Here is a 19,723-nt window from a genome sequence, read left to right on the forward strand (position 1 = left end):
AGAGACACATTTCTGAATATGTATGATAAAGGTAATTAATATATTTTTGAAAACAAATTCGATCAGCAATTTAAAAAATATGTAAAACTTTAGGACATCAACCTATGCATTTTTAATAGCCTCTATGCTTCTAAGGTGTAGAATAAAATGCAATGCATGACCACGTAAAAAGTAAACGACGGTCAATTTTCATTAATTTAGTCTTGAAACTCTTATGAGTTATGGATTAATATGCTCACTTATGCTGTCCAAATTCACTAAATGATTGTCAGAAACACATTTCATTCTTAATAGTTTGATGACCATGATAATGTTATTGTAATAATTCTGTAAACAGGGTTTATTAGCTGTTTACCTCTAGGTTCATTGAAAAGTTAGATATTCAATGTGATAACCACTCAGAACTACCGGAATTTATTGCTTTGACGTTGTTTACACTTTCGAGAGGACTGAAACATTTCTTATTTTAAGCACATAAACACGTGTTTGAGGATGCTTACCGAAGTCATGACTCGCTTCGAAGCAAACAGTTAACCAAATATTGTTCAGGTGCTTAAACTCATACGTAGTATCTCACGTGCGAAAATATATCCGAATTGGATCCATTAACTATGATACAACAATGTTCTTGGCAGATTTTTTCACGTGATAAGCATTACATTTCAACTTGAAGTTCTTCGTATCAAATACAACCTCTTCAAATTAAGATTATTGTTTTTCACATACCTTTTGTTAGTCAAGATCAGTAAACTACTCTTATTTTAGTAAGTAGTCAGATATCCGTAACTTTCAAATTTTATAATTTAGTCAGATGATGGAAATATGTTCGGTGTTTTCAATAATTTTCTCAAAGCAACAATTACTTGTCTGTCAACACCTGAAGATGGTTCTAACAGTCTGGTATTCACTGAAATTCAGGCTGTGTATGTGGATCAATCAACTAAAACTTTATTTGGAACGTTCCAAACCTCATCGTGAGTTCGGTAATTTAGTCTAATTGAATATAATATAAAAACACGAATAAACTATTGGACCTGAGCTCAGAGTTACATAACTGATCGATTATCTTGTTTTTTTTCGGGCTTTCTACCGTATATCTGTTCACATGAATAAACGGATTTGTTTACACACAATTAATTTTCATTTCAAACAAGATAAAGCACTTACCTCAAATTGTTAACCATAGGGATTTGTGGAGATTGTAGTATTTTCACAGTTGAATTCGGGTGCGAGAGTTGTCCACCTCAGACAATGGATGAGTGGTTGCTCAAGATCATTGATCGATTAAAGTTGGACATTAACACCGTTGGATACTGGCTCAGTGGTTTACAGGTTAGGCGTTAGCGCGCGAGACTGAGTCCTGTGCTCGAGCCCCATGTGCGAGGTTGTGAATACGCATTGCTGAGGAGTCCCACATTAGCACGAACCGACCTTCCGATAACTTCAGGTTTTCCATGGTGATCTAGTTTAGAGTGACTCTTGTTATTTATGCATTTCTGCCAAAAAAGGTTAGAATAATGTAAATAACAAAAAGCCATTAGTAATGTTGAGAATTAATGTGAAGTTGTTGAATCGTTAAATATCAGTAATCTTAAGAGTACAATATGTGTATCCTGGCGTTAAGTTAATGCTGTCTTGATCCAAAATCACTACGTGATTGCTTTATAAATATAGTTCACATTTGTGTTTATAAGTCGTGGAACTGAAATATTTAATTTACCATATACCTTATTAAGATGAGTAATGTGAATATCAACTTCAGTTATATTCAGTACTGTCTCTTAAATACAACGCAGTATATTTTTTCGTATGTAAATTACATAGTTTATATTCTTACAATTTGTTATCTTTGTGTTCCATGGTTCATTTACACACCTTTTTCTTCTATTCTAGATCAATGCCAACTGCATCAGCTATCTGTGAATACAGTTTGGTAGAGATTGAGTCAGTATTTAATGGAGAATTTTATAAAAATGATGGAGTTGCCACAGCAACTAGAAATGATTATAATGTATGAAAACTTTATTTTTTCCTAGAGATTTATGTGATGCACAGATGTCCATATCAACTCAAGGAACAGGTTTTAATAAGAATTATTATTATCATTAAAAATTTCAGTGTTTGTGAACTTTATCTCGTTACTGAACTGTGATGCTTGAATTTTATAAGACTTGACACACAAAGCTCAAATTTACGTACTGAAGTTTAAGTAACATATTTTATGTTACAGTCAACTGCACTATTTGAACGAGTAAACTGAATAAGAAATTTGAACTTGTAATTCAGTGATTTAAAGTTGAAAGTATTCAGGACAAAGCTACTGGTGCACGTATTATAAAACTTGATCTTTCAAGAAGTCTCACTATTCTTTATAGGCCGAGTGTTTTGAGCATCTCCTATATTAATACTCAGCAAATAAATGATTAGTTGTCAAGTAAATCATGTATTTGGATTTTAATATTCTTATCGTAGAATATTAAACAGAAATAGCATACAGTCTGATTATTTATTAGCTCGTATACAATTCGCTCATTCGTCTGTCAGATTTAGTCAAAAATTAAACAATCCTAGATTTTAATAGTTGAATTTGTGAATCAATATAAGCTAGACCACCATTGAAAACCTGGAAGAAATGGACGCCTGTCTCGTCCTAGTATGGAAATCATCATCAGTGCTCACACATGATTCCGCACGTGGGACTCAAACCCAAGACCTTCGGTCTCATGCACGAACGCTTAACTTCCAGACTGCTGAGCCAGCATCTAACAGTGTTAATGTAGAACTTCAATCGATCCATGATCTTGAGCAAGCTTTTATCCATTGTCTGAGGTGGATACCTGTCTCTACCCGACACGGGTTGGGTTCCACTGGTCAAAACTTATGAATTCAACTACTAAGGTCACTAAAATTTCCACAAACCCCACCCTGATACTAAATTTAGATTTTCCGTATTCAGTGAGGTTAGTAAACACTCAATAACTGACAGCAAGTTAAATCTCTAAATTTAATTACTAAAGGACTGAATTTTTAAGATTACCAGTTAAATTTTGTCCGTAATTTAACTTTATCAGTATTGCATATATCAGTCAAAAATTGTTATATTAAATATAACGACGTAAAATGCTCAAATCCTGGCTCGTTAATCATCAGACAGTCAGCGAAGTTCAGAAATCTTAAGGACTATTTACATGACATTCAATGTGTATAATTTTTTAGCTGTACAGTTACAATACAACCAGTTAAGTAATATATAATGTTATCTCTTCACTATATTTAGTGTGATAAAGTTGCATCAAATCCACATTCGAAAAATGACTATCATCTTATGTTTAAAACTGTCAGACCACGATACGACAGACCAATTCTAGTACAGCAAGGCGAAATGTAAGTTTTAATTACATTTTAAAATACAGCGTTTACTAATTCTATACTTTTGATAACATAGGAAGTAATTCATTACTTTTAGTTTTAAATCAGTGTCATGAATATGTTCAAAACATTACTAGCTCAGTGGTAACGTCTCTGACTGTGAAGCTGGGTGACATGGGGTCGAATCCTCCAGGGAGCACCAGTTCCCTCAATATTACAGGTACACCTTGCTGGCGAGTGCCAAGTAGCACGAAACCCGGGTCCAGGGTTTTCTGTCGACTACCTCCACCCACCATCTGTTATCAATATATAGTGCCCGCATTGTCGAGTCACCTAGACTGGTGGCCACATTGCAACATCGTTGATAGCATTCGGTCTGCACTAAATAAGGACTTGACACACATGACATTGATCACCACCCAGTGATCAATCAATTATGATAACTTATAATTGTTTTATGGAAGACCAGTTACTAACAGATAAATACCTTGAATAAAGAAAACCAAATAAATAGATGATATATACAGAGTGAAACTTTTAACTACTGGACAAACTGTAATGCTCTAGACTTGTTTTTTTTTACTTTTTTGATTAACGTTTAACTAATACAATACTTACAGTCGCCGATTAACAAAGAAACTGAAATTGAGTGATTTACTGCAAATGGATTAGAATGTTTAATAATATAAAAGTGAACAGGCAACAATATGATCATAAAAGGAATTCAGTCATTGATAAGTGTTTCCAATGATTAAAGTAGTTTGTTCTATTTTCCAGTGAATTAGACAACACTGAACGTACGCTAGTGAATACAGTTCACCCATGCTACTCCTTTCGTAAAGTATTACATACAAGTATATATGCAGCCGATAGTCTGAATACAAGACTTGATCCATCATATCAATTCAATCTGACCTAACAGATAAATTTATTTTATTTGTAATATACCTTACAGTTCCCTGTCGAGTACATGAAAGGAATATATTCTTCTACTGAATGTTTTTGGATGTAAAACATATTTTCAATACTCAGTAGTCAAATATTTTTTGAATTGTGTTTAAATCTCTGGTTACATCATTTTTATTTACATAAATATGTTTATTCTATTTATATATATATATTTAGATATACACAAATTGTGGTCAGTAAAATCCCAGGAACATTAAGAAGTGATATGAATATGGTCATTTTTGTGACTAACTCTGAAGGGATATTATATAAATGGCATATAAAAGAATTCCAGTTATGCCTTATAGAACTAATTTATCTAATGCCGAGATTTTCGAAAAGTCTATCAACCAAGAATGTTCAAATGCAAATTATTTATAATAATCAAAATAAAAAAGTGAATATATTTCCATTTATAGTTTGACTTTATTTGTAAATATTGTAAATTTAAACTACTAAAATAATTTCATCAAACTGATCCAACAGGCATCTATTAGTGACTACTTTTATTACAGATTAGTCTTTCCAATGTTGATCTATATTTATTTTTAATACTATTTAATTTGAATTACAGTCAACTGTTAACAGTCAACAATATTTTAATTTCAAGTGAAATATTGATAAAATTCAAATGACACTTTTTCATGTTCTTAGAAGCTTTATAGCTTAACTGAAATTAAATAAGAAAGATTGGTTCAGCGAAGAGTTCTCTTTTCGGCGAATTCATGTTCAAAGCTGTACAATCGCAAATATATAAATATACTTAATTTTCAGGATAACAATAATAATAAATAAGTATATGTATATTTACGATTGTATAGCTTTGGAAAATAATTCGCCGAAAAGAGAACACTTCGCCGAACCAATCTTTCTTATTTAATGTCTTAATGGATGTATTCCGTTTATTAACTAAAATTGACAGTAATCCAAGTCAGTATTACAATATTTCACTTTCATACACCCTACAGTTGAATATTGTACTAATTAAATCAAAATAAGCTTATCTTTGAAAATGTTAAAAAATATTTTGAATGAATAACTTATTGAATAACATGTTAAGCAACTGATATAAATTTAATAGTTTGACCATAGTTATTAGTTAGATTAAAATGAATTAAATGAAGGAATTTACATCGTAAGGGTCATAAGTCAATCCTTCTCTTCCAAAAAAAACAAGATCACTGACAGCACAGTTTCTGTAACAAATGCCATATGGATAACTTTCAATAAATTTGTTTAAACTAGACGTTTTTTAAAAATAAATTTACATATAACGTTTTAGAAACTTTAACATTATCTTTATTTCTGGGCTTAACCAAATTGTATGATCATTTAGATACATCAAACTTATAAATAAATAATTTACGGCGACGTATACTTCCATTACTATAATACCATTTTTGAAGCCATTAAACTATCTTTTTTTTTAAATCAATCCAGGTTGACTGAATTGTACTGAGAGTATAAACAAGAATTTTAAGCAATAAAGAATTAATATCAGATGGGTTTTGTGGAGATTGTAGTAATTTCAATGGTTAAGATCATGAGTCAGTTGAAGCTAGACCACCATAGAAAACCTGGAAGCACTGGACGGCCGTTTCGTCCTATTGTGGGACTCCTCATCAGTGCGCATCCACGACCTCGCCCCCTATGAGATTCGAACTCAGGACCTACCAACCAGGTCTGTTGTGAGATAGTAACTTACTGAAGACAATGGTGAATGTGTCGCTCAATTTCGTGGATTAGTTGAAGTTAGACATCAACACCGTTGGATGCCGGCTCAGTGGTTTAGTGGTTAGGTGCTCGGGCGCGAAACCAGTAGGTTCTGAGTTCGAATCTCGCAGAGGACGGGGTCGTGGATGCGCACTGATGAGGAGTCCCACAATATGACGAAACGGCCGTCCAGTGCTTCCAGGTTTTCCATGGTGGTCTAGCTTCAACTGACTCATGATCTTAGCCATTGAAATAAAGAATTAACTTACAAAACAAGTAGTAGGATGCAAAATGGCTTCGTAAAATAAAATTTTTTTATTATACTAATGGTACTTTAATAAAATATAAACTAGTTATTTATAGGAGAAATTTATTGATTGTTGTTCGAACCATATGATACTGAGTTATTGAAGCGTCTTATTCGTAATCGACTAAGCCTTAAACGAAGTTTGTTTTGAAACGTAATCACACCACTTCAACCGATACATCCTGCTAAAATCGTAATAACAGAGAAGAGGGCGTTCTCGGAAAGAGATCATTTAAATTCTCCAAAGAAGCTGAAAGTGTGACATAACAGCTCTGTTTACAGCATACCAATAATTACATTGAGTGCATACAATGCGATACTAAAATAAAATAAAAAGTAAACAGTCGGTAGACAGATAAGGTCAGCGTGCTACTATTAACTACATGTTGTTGGGGACTTGTCTATTTGTCATAACTACAATTTTTCAACCAAATAAAAATTACCAGATAGTTTTTAGGCATTCCGAGTAGGTGAGGGTTTATCATTTTGGTCAAAAAGATCATATTTAAGTTCAACTCATTATTGCTGTCAGACAATTGCTGGGTTTAGATTTTAGGGCCTGATGTTAATCACATAGTATTAATCAATAAGTATAATGTTACCATTTAGACAACAAATGTTTTTCCGCTAATTTTTTTTTTTAATTTTCACTTTGAAACTGTTTAGATATCCAAAGACTCATACATTTTAATAGCAATAGAAAATCGTCTGCTACGTTTACCTATTGCAAGATGCAAACGATTTGGTGATGAAAGAATAGGATGTAAACTTTTACGAGATCCTTATTGTGGATGGAGTGAAGCAAAACAAAAATGTATTGACTTAAGTACTGAAGAAGGAATACTTAATAATATTGTAACATATCATTCAGATACCTGTGTTCAAAGTGAATTAATCCCAAATGTGAAGATTAAGAGTGAATGGGGTAGCTGGAGTGAATGGAACAGTTGTGAACAGTCATCAGGGACACATAAAAATAACATATTACTGACACAATATTCAAGTGAACAATTTAAATTGACTGGATGTAATTGTCGTTTTCGATCTTGTTACTCACCTATTTCATCTGAACCCAATGAAAATGAATGTTCAAATGGATCTTCAGTTGAAATCAGCAGTTGTTCTTATAGTGGTGGTTGGACTGGGTGGTCTGCATGGTCTGGATGTGAACCAGTTTGTTACTCTGTACATCATAAATTCAACGTAACACCAATACGTACAAGATACCGTTGGTGTTCTAATCCTAGTCCAGTTGGAAATACATATAAATGTCATGGACCTGATAAACATACTGAAATTTGTACTAAAGAAATTAACAGGTGTTCCAGTAAGCAATTATAATGATAAATAATTTATATAGTGATCCTCTATAAGTATTTATCATTGCTTATAATGAAATCTACTATTACTGCAATATTATTTGATTAGAATTGTGTGAGACAAACGACACTGTATCCGAAAACAACTGGTTTACTGAATTGACTTTAAAGCAACTGGTGAGTTTCTAGATACGCACTTGCCCACGGCTCAATAATTCGTTCAAATAACGTAAAGTTTATCGTTCGCTATAATCATTCAATGTGAATTTGCCAAAAAATAACATTTGTAACGTTCGGTTCACTTAAATTTATAGTAAAAATTATGGACCAATTCATCATCATAAAAAGAGGATAATAAGTTTAGATAAAACCCATAAAATTTGATTCAGTCATACATATACAGGTGATAAGTGATTGCAGAACTACGTAATTCCTAAACCCTGTATAAGATAAACGTTTCACTCTGATTGTAAAACAACCGCCTTGTTTGTTTAAGTAAATGGTAGGAATTCAGCGAATTCTTGAAACTATATTCATAAGTATGTGAAATAAGTTTACAATGGAATAATTTTTTATTAAAGATTAAAATTTACCGAACTTCGTCAAATTTGTTCTGTTAAGAAATAAAAATTATTGAGAAAGCAACTAGTATATATTTTAGTAAAAGTTTCCTCATACTCAACCACTTAATTACGAAACATTTTACACCAGGAAACATACAAATGATAAGCGATCACAGGAATTTATGCATGCAGTTATCTTACTTAACATTTGAATCAATAATATGGAGCGATAGCTTAGAGGTTGGGCAGCTCACTCTTAAATATTAAATCACTGATTTGAAACTAGCTTCAACTATTTCAGTATATGGAACCCAAGAAGTATCACTAAAATTCATATAACTACAGTATGACTCAAGGTTTCATATTCAAGTCTGTACACGACTGATGAGTTTCATTATTAATTTTAACCCCTATTTTAGATAAATAGCAGTTTGCAGTGCTTAGCAAACACTTGTTTTAACAAAAATTTAGTCACATAAACTTTAACCATGTATGCAAACTATTGGCTACTTCATTGTTTTAAATAGAATTATTATTAGATTTAATCTTTTGTTTAAATGGATTTCGTCGTCGCTAATACAAAATTTTTTTGACGAGTTTGTTGTTTCAGACAAATACATAATATATTTCATATCAACACATTCTTGTCAATAAAATTTCAAAACTTCCGAATTAAGTCTGACTGTAATTAATGGGCGAAAGAATTCAGAAATCAGACTCAAACGAATAAACTTAATTACTTAACAGTCATGTGTTTATTAACAAATAGTGGAAATAGTTTCACATTATTGTAATGATAATATACTAGAAAATATCATATTATTACACTAGTTTTTTAAAAATAACTACCACTGAGCTAAACTTTTCGCATAGATTCAAGATTTTCATTAACTTCAACGTAGGCCTAAACCTACTCAAACGTGACTAAATTTTATAAGCTGGAAATTCTATGAAGAGAAATATATTTTGATGAATATACTACCGTGATTATACATTAATAAACAATCGTATTATTGATGCTTTATCTATTCAGAATGATACTATGAAACACGTGCGTGTAAGTCTAACGAATCTCGCTTTATGCAGACCAGAGTATTGTATACACTATTTAACCTTGTAGTACATTTCCTAGTTATGATTTTGATAACAAAATTCTATTACCAGATTTTATTTAATTTTTTTTTCAAAATCATTGGTCAGGTGAAACAACACCGATATTCGAATGGACATCTTGGTCGCAATGGACTTCATGCACATCATCGTGTAATGGTGGTAAACAGTTTCGTAGACGTATTTGTAAAGATAAAAATGGTTTAAGGACTGATTATGCAGAAAAATTCACTTTGGATGAGGTGAAAACATTACTTAAAGATCAGTCAGATAATACAAATCAATTAATGTGCATTGGTAGAGCTTTTGAAGACAGAAAATGTAATACTCATCCATGTTCAAGTGAGCTTTATTATATTTACTTCTGGAAATTTAGTAATATATTATGTATCTTCCTATATGAATGAACTTTACCAACACACCCTTAATATTAAGACTGAAAATTTGTAGAACTTTTTCAATGACCAATCATTTTCAATAATTCTTCAGTTGATAATAGTCAGTGATGAAAGCTTATTCTAATTTAACTATTCCCATCTATTTGATCAGTTGTTATAAAATCGTGGAAAAGTATGATGATTTTCTTCTGAAAGATATATTATGCAAAATGTATATTTGTAAAACGGAATAATCAAAATATTTAATTCGGTTGCGAATTTTATTTACTTATTTAGCGACAAAAATTTTGTCTGCTTGGAGTGAGTGGTACATAACATATGAGAGTAATGGGAAAGAAAACATGCAAAGGAGATATCGTGTAGAGTGTTCGGCTAAATTACCAGAATCCGGTAGTTTTCAAGCTCAAATCGATACTCAGACTCGAATCTGTAAGATCGACAAAGATAGTCATGAAATTAATTGTGAAGATCTTGGTAAGTAACGTGATTGGTTTAAGCAAAATATTCAATTACAACTGCATTTTTTGTACTTTTCTGACATTCGAGCAAATACTTTAACTAGATATAAACTTTAAATGTTTGGTTAAACCTTTCTAAATAGTACATATTATTTGTAGAAAGTAATTTTCTGACAATTTTATGCACACTGAATTTGTATATGTCTAGCAGTTTTAGTGTGATCATGTCGATAGTTGCTCATTATTGCAATGACAAGAAGTCATAATTTCGGAATAAATAAGTTTTATTACTAACCTTTTCATAACTTCCTTTTATTACTGTTAGGGTTGTACCCACAGAAAGCGATCACACTTAATTTTTGCAAAAATAATGCTTATAATGCACTGTCGTGGGGTAGAAGCATTGATGCCTTAAATTTGCTCTCCATGCGATCACTTAAAATTACATTTTATCACAGATCAAATCAAAACACAGGGTCCAGTAACGAAAAGGCATAGTGTAAATCATTGCTTAGTTTCTAGGATACGAGTGTGGGTGCCAACGATGCTCACAGATTCAATTTGACTTAGCGTGAGCTTATCTACTGATCTCTCAGCGAGTCTTCATAGATTCATATGTGAAATTATCGTGAATGGATTTCAGTTGAAATCAATCTAATAGTATATGGTTTATTACTACCAAAATTATGTCATCCTACTGAACTTGAAATATGATTATTCTGGTTTCAAAAGAGTACGTAAACCTAAAATAATGACATCAGAGTAATTCAATTAAGTAATGAAGTTTCCAATACTTCGTACCAGGTGATCAATTGACACTTAATATTCAACATAATAAAAAGGATAAATGCAGAAATCGAGTGAAGTCCGTGACTACGAACTTTGTTTACATCTAGATTTTCTTATAAAAGGTACTCCACGTCAGTCATATCCCTGAGCCGGAAAAATATATTTAACTCGATTATTTCAAAGATATTTTCATTAGATTAGACAGAAAACAGGATAGTAAACAGTTATATCGATTCCGTCAAGGCTAAATGATATGACTAGTACAGTTTTAGTGATAATATCAGTGACAAACAGTGATTGGTGAGGATTTTCAACCTTGTTCAGTCGTATCATAATAGATAGAAAATCATCGAAAGACATTTCGGCATAAAATCAAAGGAGTGAAACTAGAATCTCTCATATAAGTCGACTTTTATGTTAGGATGGAGTATGGTTAACGAACAATGATTCATTTCGATGTAATACATATTGTATTGCTGCATGCGTATACGTACCGTATGATTTTATCCTCACCTCATTCTCTTATATGTAACTAGACCACTGAAGCTATTTAACTGAGAGAAACTTATATTACCATATGTTGAAATATTAAAATTGAACCAGAGAAACGGGAATATGATCTGTCAACTTACTTTAAGATAAATATCGGTATGTATGCATATTTAAAAACACTTGGTAGGAATAAAAATAAAATGTACACGAGGAACGTTTTGTGATATTGACAAACTAATAATTTAAAATCATGCAAGAATGATATTTTATAAAAAACAACTTAGTATTTCTAATTTGGTGTAATAGATCCAAAAAAACTTTCATCAATATCATGGCAAGAAATCTAGAATGATTGGATGCTAGCCATAAGTTATAGGTTATTTGGTCAATTTTGTGATATATTGAAAAATGATCATTTAATCAGTATATGCAACAACAACAACACTAATTGAGAAAAAAAATAACAAGATGATTTAGTGAAGAGATCTATTTTGGCTGAAAATATAATTGTTCAAATTATGGCTCTAGAAGATGCCATAATAGTTCAGGTATTAAGGGTATCACGGTTTAAAATTTTGCCGACTTAAATAAGCATACTAAATCCTTCGAATGAATAACGAGACTACTCTATGCGGCTTTATCTGTCTGTAAATTAATTAGTCCCTCATGAATACAAGTAAACCTTACTGACGAGTGCCCAACTTCGCGAAACCTAGGTACTGTCATTTACCACCAACCATTATCTTACATTTCAGCATAGTGCACGCAATGTCAAGTTTTTTAATCTAGTGACCACACTGAAACCTAATCAATGGAATTTGATCAGTACTAAGAAGGACTTGACATATATGACACTGGTCATTATTCGGTGATTAATTAATAGTAAATAGTATACAATCATTTATATCTAACCATTTGGTCATTAGAGTTTATTACCTATTAAAAATATTTTCACCTATGATAAGTTTGGTATATTTATATTATTGTGTATTACTCAACAGATAAATCATTTGAAAATTTTGAAAAATTCCTACCAGTTTTGTCAGAAAGTATAAGCAATGATTGGTCATCATGGACTGAATGTTCACAACCATGTGGCGGTGGTAGCAGATTTCGTAAAAGAATTAAACCATTTTTATTACGTAACACAATGGATACACTTACTAAAAATGATTACGAGATAGAACATGAACTATGTAACTTGCAATCATGCACAGGTAAAGTTATAGGGGAAAGTATTCAGTTTGCTATTTTTCATTTACAGGAAGAATTTGTCTAGAAACTGAATAGTTAGAAAACACTCTTTGAGAAATTAAATAAAAACTGAAGGATTTATTGGAAAGTTTTCTTCTTGATGAAGTCATTTTCACAGCTGTATAGTCTTAAGAATATACATTCTTTTCCAATGATAATAATATCCACGGTTGATGATAACAATAATTTATCAGATAAAGAGATAAAGAAAAAATAGATGGAATGATAAGGATGTTATTCATATTTAAAGGTTGAATATGTAGTTAATAAGATTCTGAATATTAATAAAAAAGACCGAAGAATTTAGATAAAAATCACTTATCACATAAATGAGTTATATGCTATGATAACTTTTGAAACTGAAATGCAATCAGAAAGAACATGGTAACAGAATTAAGTCAATTACTGATAAGAGGCCAATGGATTAAGAGAAGAGTAGTGATGATCTTTGAGAATTGGAGACAATGGCAATGAAAAGTTGAATGCATTTCTTTTATATACATAATTCTGGCTTTTCAGAATGTTCATTGGAAGTTTCAGCAATGCGAAAACCACAAAAGTGTACTGTACGCGGCAGATTTTTGTTCACTTTGTGGATGACATGGAATGATGAGTCTCTTCTGGCCGAAAGACCTGAGTTATAGTGTTCGGTTATTAAGTTGATTGAAATCACGAACGGATCAAATTTAAGCAACTCCTCAGCAGTACCCATTTATGATCTTGAATGCGGGAATGGAAACCAGGACCTTCAGTCTTGCACACGAACACTTAACCTCTAAACCACTGAACTGGGATCCAATGAAGAACAGTGATCAGTGGGGTTCAACCTTGTCAAGTGTGAGGAAGCCACTCGTGCAAACACAATGAGAGATGGTTGTTCAACACAATGCATCAATTAAAGTTAGATATTTACACTATCGATACACTAGTAAGTTTTGTATACTATGTCTCCCCAATTAAAGCGATTCCCCATTATGAAAAATCACATTTATAAATCGTTTCCCACAATTTACTAGTAAGTCAGTCATTTCTGTTTACAAAAAAGACTTGTAAATATCGAAAATAAATCACAACATACTAATTCTGAAGCATTCACTTCACGACTGGTTGGAATGTTCTGGTTACCTATTCGATTAACTATGACATTTAAATGTACATCACGTAAAGATGCAACTAAAATTAAATATCTAATAAATATTCACTGAAAATATTTATCTAGTTTTTGTTCACAATTTGTTAGTTGCTCATAATGAAGTTCTAGCTTCAAAGTTCAGAGACTGGATTTGGATGTATTTTAACTCATTTTTTGTTTACCAGTGACACAGAATATAGTAACCAACGAATGACTCATGTTTTAAACTCGGTGGATAATCCTGTATGAAATTCAAAATTATGATTATCTGTTTTATTGTGGATACATTTTCAAACAGGTTATTGGAGTTGTTGGTCAGAATGGAGTAAATGTTCAAAAAATGAACCTTGTGCTCAACCAAGAGGAGTACAACGTCGATTTAGAACATGTATTAATGAATTTAATTCACCTGTCAGCGAAATGACACAGATACATAATACAAGCTTATGTTATGGTGGGTTTGAACACAGTGTACAAACAATCCCATGTGAACTGGAAATTAGTGAAACGAATTGCTTACAACAACGGCTAAATCAAGTTCGATATCGGAAGCGATCAGTCGAAGTTGAACAACTTGACATAGAAAAACCTTGTAAGCAAAAACTTTTTCGATATATATATATATATATATATATATATATATATATATATCATTTCACCAGTAATTATTTACCTTTAGAATCAGTTCATATCTAAAGGTCCAATACCACCTAATTTCCTTGATAATCTAGCTAACGTCACTCCGTGATCAAAAGATATCGATAAAGTTATCCAAAGGTTTTAAGATGTTCGTCGTTGAATTTCAACGCAATGCTTAAGATCGGGCCTGAAAATCAGCTGTTAAATTATAGCAATGGACCTGATATATTTATTTCCAGATTGAAAATAAAATGAAACAACTGAGTACCCTGATCAACATTCAGTTTTGGAACAACCAATATTGGTAAACAAAACTACACTGAAATAACGTGTATTATCTTACTACTCATACTATTTCTCTAATTTTAGTGGATTCGCCTGAATGGGCTATTTGGTCAGAATGTATAACTGTAGAGCACATGTCGTATCCTATACGAATGAGAACAAGAAAAAGCTGTGAAAACTGTGAGTGGATTCAATTTGAACGCTGTGATACTAAGAAGCCTGTTGCACCTCAGGAAGGTAAATTTAAATAGAATGTTATTGCTATCAGTGCATTTTAAGTAGTATTGTTCTTACTAATTGCGTTGTTTGTTAATCAACTAAGTAGACCGTTTCATTTACTCATAACTTGAACTATAAGAAGTTAACTAAATGAATGAACGGAAAACCTATTAAAAGCTATTAGACACATAACTTTATCCCTTTTTTATTACTAAAATTCCTTTGTTATCAATGTGCCATATTTTTAGATGTCAATATTTCAAATTGGTGTTTATTTGACTGTGAATTCATGTTGTCTGTCGTAGTCGGGACACTTACATAGTTAACATAAAAAGTTGTTTTTTATTTATAGAATTTTATATTAAGAGAATAAGATACATTCGTTTGACTTAGAAGTTATAAAATGTAGATATTTCATTTGTATCGATGTCGGACAAGGTAGTAGCTAATGTTGGTCCAGTTGGTTTTTAAATGCTGAATGTACAAATTATGCCTGCAAGAATAAAAGTGTGAAAAGCAAAATCAAATAAATCTTCATATCTCAGTATCGACAACTGATTAGATTTTTAGATCATTTTTTTTATACAACACTCTTGATATAAATATTGTAGGAACAGTCATTAGTTATCTACATAATCATCCATGGACGTAAATACATCAATTTTTCGTAGGCTTCTACATAAAATGTGCTATTTGAATCTAAATTGAGGATCTGTCTAGTTATTATTTAGGATTCTTCTAAGAAATCACACTAAACTATGTAAGAATAATTAGGTAGAATATATTAATCCAATTGTTAGGCTTTAATCAGAATGATTAATTAAAATACAAAATGGCTCGAAATATAAAAGCGTCTATAAAGATGACTGATGTTTTGTCTTTTTTAATGATTTAACTAGTATTAGGAGATAAATATCAGTCTTATAAGGAAACAGTTTTGAATGAAGATTCAGCTGAACAATACGATATGTTACATGCAATAATTGTTACACTGGTAGCATTTACAACTGGTTTCGCTATTGTTATAATCCCATTTATAACATGTACAATGAGAGATCGTAAAAATGCTCAAGGTAAACATAAATATCAACAGCCTACATCATTATCAGCATCTATATGGTGTAAAATAACCAATGAACGTTTATCAAATAAAACACAATCAAATTTATTACCATATGAATGGTTTTTAGATAATGATGATACCAATCATAACCAATTAACTTTTAAGAGTAACAGTGATAGTAAATTAGTAAAGAGAATTCTTGACGATAAAAATAATGGAAGGAAAAAGAAAAAGTTGAACATTCATGAGAAGAATGTTGACAGTTTATCCAATTCCTTATTGTTAATAAACTCTGATAAAAAACATAACAGAAATCAGGATTACAATGACCTAACTAATCAAATTCACAAGGAATATCACTCAAAAGATTCGCGTAAAGCAGCACATAATACTACATCATCAGTACAACGTCCAGAAGTAGCTGGGTACAATCTTGATACAAGTAAAAGTAGAACAGTTGTTGAATTGAAACTATGTAATGATCAAAATACGACTCCAAATTACGATGACGTCAGTAATAATAATGATGTATTATTACAAAGTGTACAATCAACAGCAAACAAGATTACAAATACGACAACAATAAAACAAAGACCTATATCGGATGTCCGATATGTAGACCCAAAATCAGAAACTAGATTATCACAAGTAAAAATTGTCAGTGTTTTGATACCGTCTTCACCACCATCAGAACAAGTATGGTCAGACATGTCGGTGAATAATCCAATGATTCATAATGTTACAATTAATGACACATCGAAAAATGGTATTCCAGAAGATACAAGTTGTTTTAATGAAGTATATATAACACCCGCTGAGAATTGTAGATATGATAATGAGATAAGCTTGATGGAAATAGATGAGACAACACATACTAAAAGTACCATTCCAGACAATTAGCTAATAAATTTTACAACTGCTTTATGATAAGAATTATGAATAAATTAATTCCTTTATAAGTATCTAATAATAAAGAATCATATTAAATATAAAACTTCAAATGTTAACCAGTTTTTTTCAACTACGCCTTCTTATTATCAGGCTTATTAATTGTTTTCAATCGTATAAAAATTATCAAACATTATCAGGACAATAGACGTCCGATGACAAATGGCGATAAATCTGGTTAATTCAACTTATCTTACTGAGTTGGGGTTCAAGTGATTACATATAAAGGACGTTTAAGACATTAAAAGTAAGAAGAGTTTATAATCATTCTTCGTAAGTGAATCTTTGAGATTCAGAAACGCTTACACTAACGTAACTTCGTAGTGTCAAGACTAGATGAGATACCGAATGAAATAAAAACTTCAGGGTACAACAAAGATTTGGAACACAAAAGACAAACGAGTGTACGATATTATATATCCCGACCGTAACTGCTACCTTGACGTGGTGGTCGGACTTGCCTATCGTGATGACCCAACCGAGCTATATTGGCTGGAACATATGTTCTTGTAGGTTCTACCATGCCAGGAAAGTCGATCGGAGAACAGTAAAACTAAAAGCCGCAACTCAGGGTTTGAGGGCGTAGTCATACGGCTGGTTGCAGAGGGCTGTGACAGCAGTAAGGTCTTTTTCTCGGAAAAATAGCATCTGCAGCCATTCTGCCTTCTCATAAGGAAGGAAGGGGTTAGTAAAGGTCGACACTAAAAATGTCATACCCCATCTAACTTCACGGACTTTCGTCTCCGGCGGTAAGGCCCTTTGAAGAACGTAGCTAACACGTTGAAAACTCTCACAAAAAGACTGTGCGTGACCAGCCTCAATCAGTTGTCCTTTGGGCTCTGCGGTCACGCTCCCAGGTCGTTAAGACCAACACCAATCCGACTTCCTTTTCGGGTTCCTCAAGAAATACCCTTCCACGGTGTGGGCAGCCGGGAAGTGGTATCAGCCCTCATACCCATAACAGGATACGAGACCAAGTTGATCACATTCACATCTTTCCTACACCCCATAATACCTCTCTTATCTCCACGACCAACCCTTCTCAAGTCCCTTTATCACCTCGCACCGCTGGGGCGAACGATTCGAATACGCGGAACGTTATTCCTGGTCTCTTGAAACCACGCTCTAAACCACACGTAGGAGCTTTTAACGTCCGTACACTGTGCCAAATAGGACAACAGGCTTCCTTAGCCAGGACTTTAGAATCTCGCGCCATCGATGTGTGCTGCGTCTCCGAAACACGCATACAGGATCCGAGTAGCGTCATTCATTTGACCTCACCATATCAAAATAAAGGACCATCTCAATTCACGCTTCTTGTATCTGGAAGCCCTGATGCTGCTTCCCGTGGCCTCGCTGGTGTGGGAATAACATTGAGTCCTAGGGCAGAACTAGCTCTCTAAGACTGAAGCCCAGTAGACAGTCGTTTGTCCGTTGTCCGACTAAACGGAACAGTAAGAATCCGGAAAGATAGGGACACTCGTCGTTGCCTCTTGGTCGTCTCTGCCTACTCTCCCACTGACTGCAGCTCTGATGATGTAAAAGATGAGTTTTACAGAAGGCTTTCTGATCTCCAAGACTTTAGGCGCTCTGATGTAGTAATAGTGGTTGGTGACTTTGATGCTCAAGTAGGTAAACCAAGCAAAAGGGAAAGACACCTGGGTAGATCTTATGGCGTTGTGGCTCAAAGAACAGATAATAGCGACCGTCCGTTGCAGCTATGCTCAGATAATCGCCTCTTTCTTGCAAATACTAACTTTAAGCATAAGCAAAAACATCTTTTGACATGGTGATCCCCTAATTCGTCCCAACGTTGAACCCAAATAGACCACATCGCTATCAGCCACCGATGGAGAGGCTCCGTAGAAGACCTTCGTTCATTCTGGAGCACATGCTTAGATTCAGATCATGCTCTACTGTGAGCGCGTATTCGCCCGCGTCTTACCGGACGTAGGAAAGACGCTGCAAGAAAAGCTCTTAGTCCTACTTAATGATAGCTAAACTAAGAATATTTTTCAGGAACAGCTAGAAAAACAGTTAGGCAGCCATGTATGTGATGCCCACCCCGAGGCAGCATGGAATGATATCCGAAAAGCTGTGGAAACAGCAATGATATCAGCTAGTACGATAAACCACAAGGTTAGGGTGAAACACTGGGTCTCAGCAGCATCTACTGCACTGATAGATGCTCGAAAACTCATTCCATCTGGCCCTGAACATGACGAAGAGCGGAGTCAGCTTAAGTGCAAGCTGACAAGAAGCCTACGCAATGATCGTGAACAGTGGTGGGTAGCGAAAGCAAGAGAGATGGAAAAGGCAGCGGCAATAGGTAATAGCAGACAATTGTTCAGACTCGTTAAGGAAACCGGAATTAGGAACCCGACCGTTAGCGAAACAATCTCAGAGAAAGATGGACATATTATTCATTCTCAATCCAGGAGATTGGATCGATGGGCAGAACACTTTAGGGATCAGTTCAACTGGCCTTCAGCTACACTTCGGTCTCCCACGATCTCCAGTCAACCCGAATGGCAAGTTAATGTAAGTCCTCCAACTCTTTATGAAGTTGAAAAAGCTATAGGAAATCTGAAGCCAGGGAGAGCAGCAGGCCCTGACAGGTTTACTCCTGAGATTTTTAAGGATGGTGGTCCAGTATTGGCAGTGAGATTAACTGAGGTCTTAGATAGAATCTGCGAAATGGACGTAATTCTATCTGA

General features: G+C 33.4%; 1 protein-coding gene across 1 annotated transcript in view; it reads left to right on the top strand.

Annotated features, from left to right (window-relative positions):
* The window catches only part of SEMA5A (Semaphorin-5A), a 40,588-nt gene extending 23,523 nt beyond the window's left edge, over window positions 1–17,065 (top strand). Inside the window, exons 8-18 of the mRNA XM_051209570.1 lie at window positions 808–974; window positions 1,894–2,011; window positions 3,278–3,384; window positions 4,495–4,714; window positions 7,004–7,664; window positions 9,420–9,671; window positions 10,004–10,201; window positions 12,468–12,683; window positions 14,151–14,444; window positions 14,861–15,013; window positions 15,895–17,065. Of these exons, the coding sequence (XP_051075026.1) occupies window positions 808–974; window positions 1,894–2,011; window positions 3,278–3,384; window positions 4,495–4,714; window positions 7,004–7,664; window positions 9,420–9,671; window positions 10,004–10,201; window positions 12,468–12,683; window positions 14,151–14,444; window positions 14,861–15,013; window positions 15,895–16,958 (3,450 nt within the window). The 3' untranslated portion in view covers window positions 16,959–17,065. The remainder of the gene's footprint in view (window positions 1–807; window positions 975–1,893; window positions 2,012–3,277; window positions 3,385–4,494; window positions 4,715–7,003; window positions 7,665–9,419; window positions 9,672–10,003; window positions 10,202–12,467; window positions 12,684–14,150; window positions 14,445–14,860; window positions 15,014–15,894) is intronic.
* The last annotated feature ends 2,658 nt before the right edge of the window (window positions 17,066–19,723 follow it).

The sequence above is a fragment of the Schistosoma haematobium genome, chromosome 1 (assembly GCF_000699445.3).
Source record: "Schistosoma haematobium chromosome 1, whole genome shotgun sequence".
Classification (NCBI taxonomy): domain Eukaryota; kingdom Metazoa; phylum Platyhelminthes; class Trematoda; order Strigeidida; family Schistosomatidae; genus Schistosoma; species Schistosoma haematobium.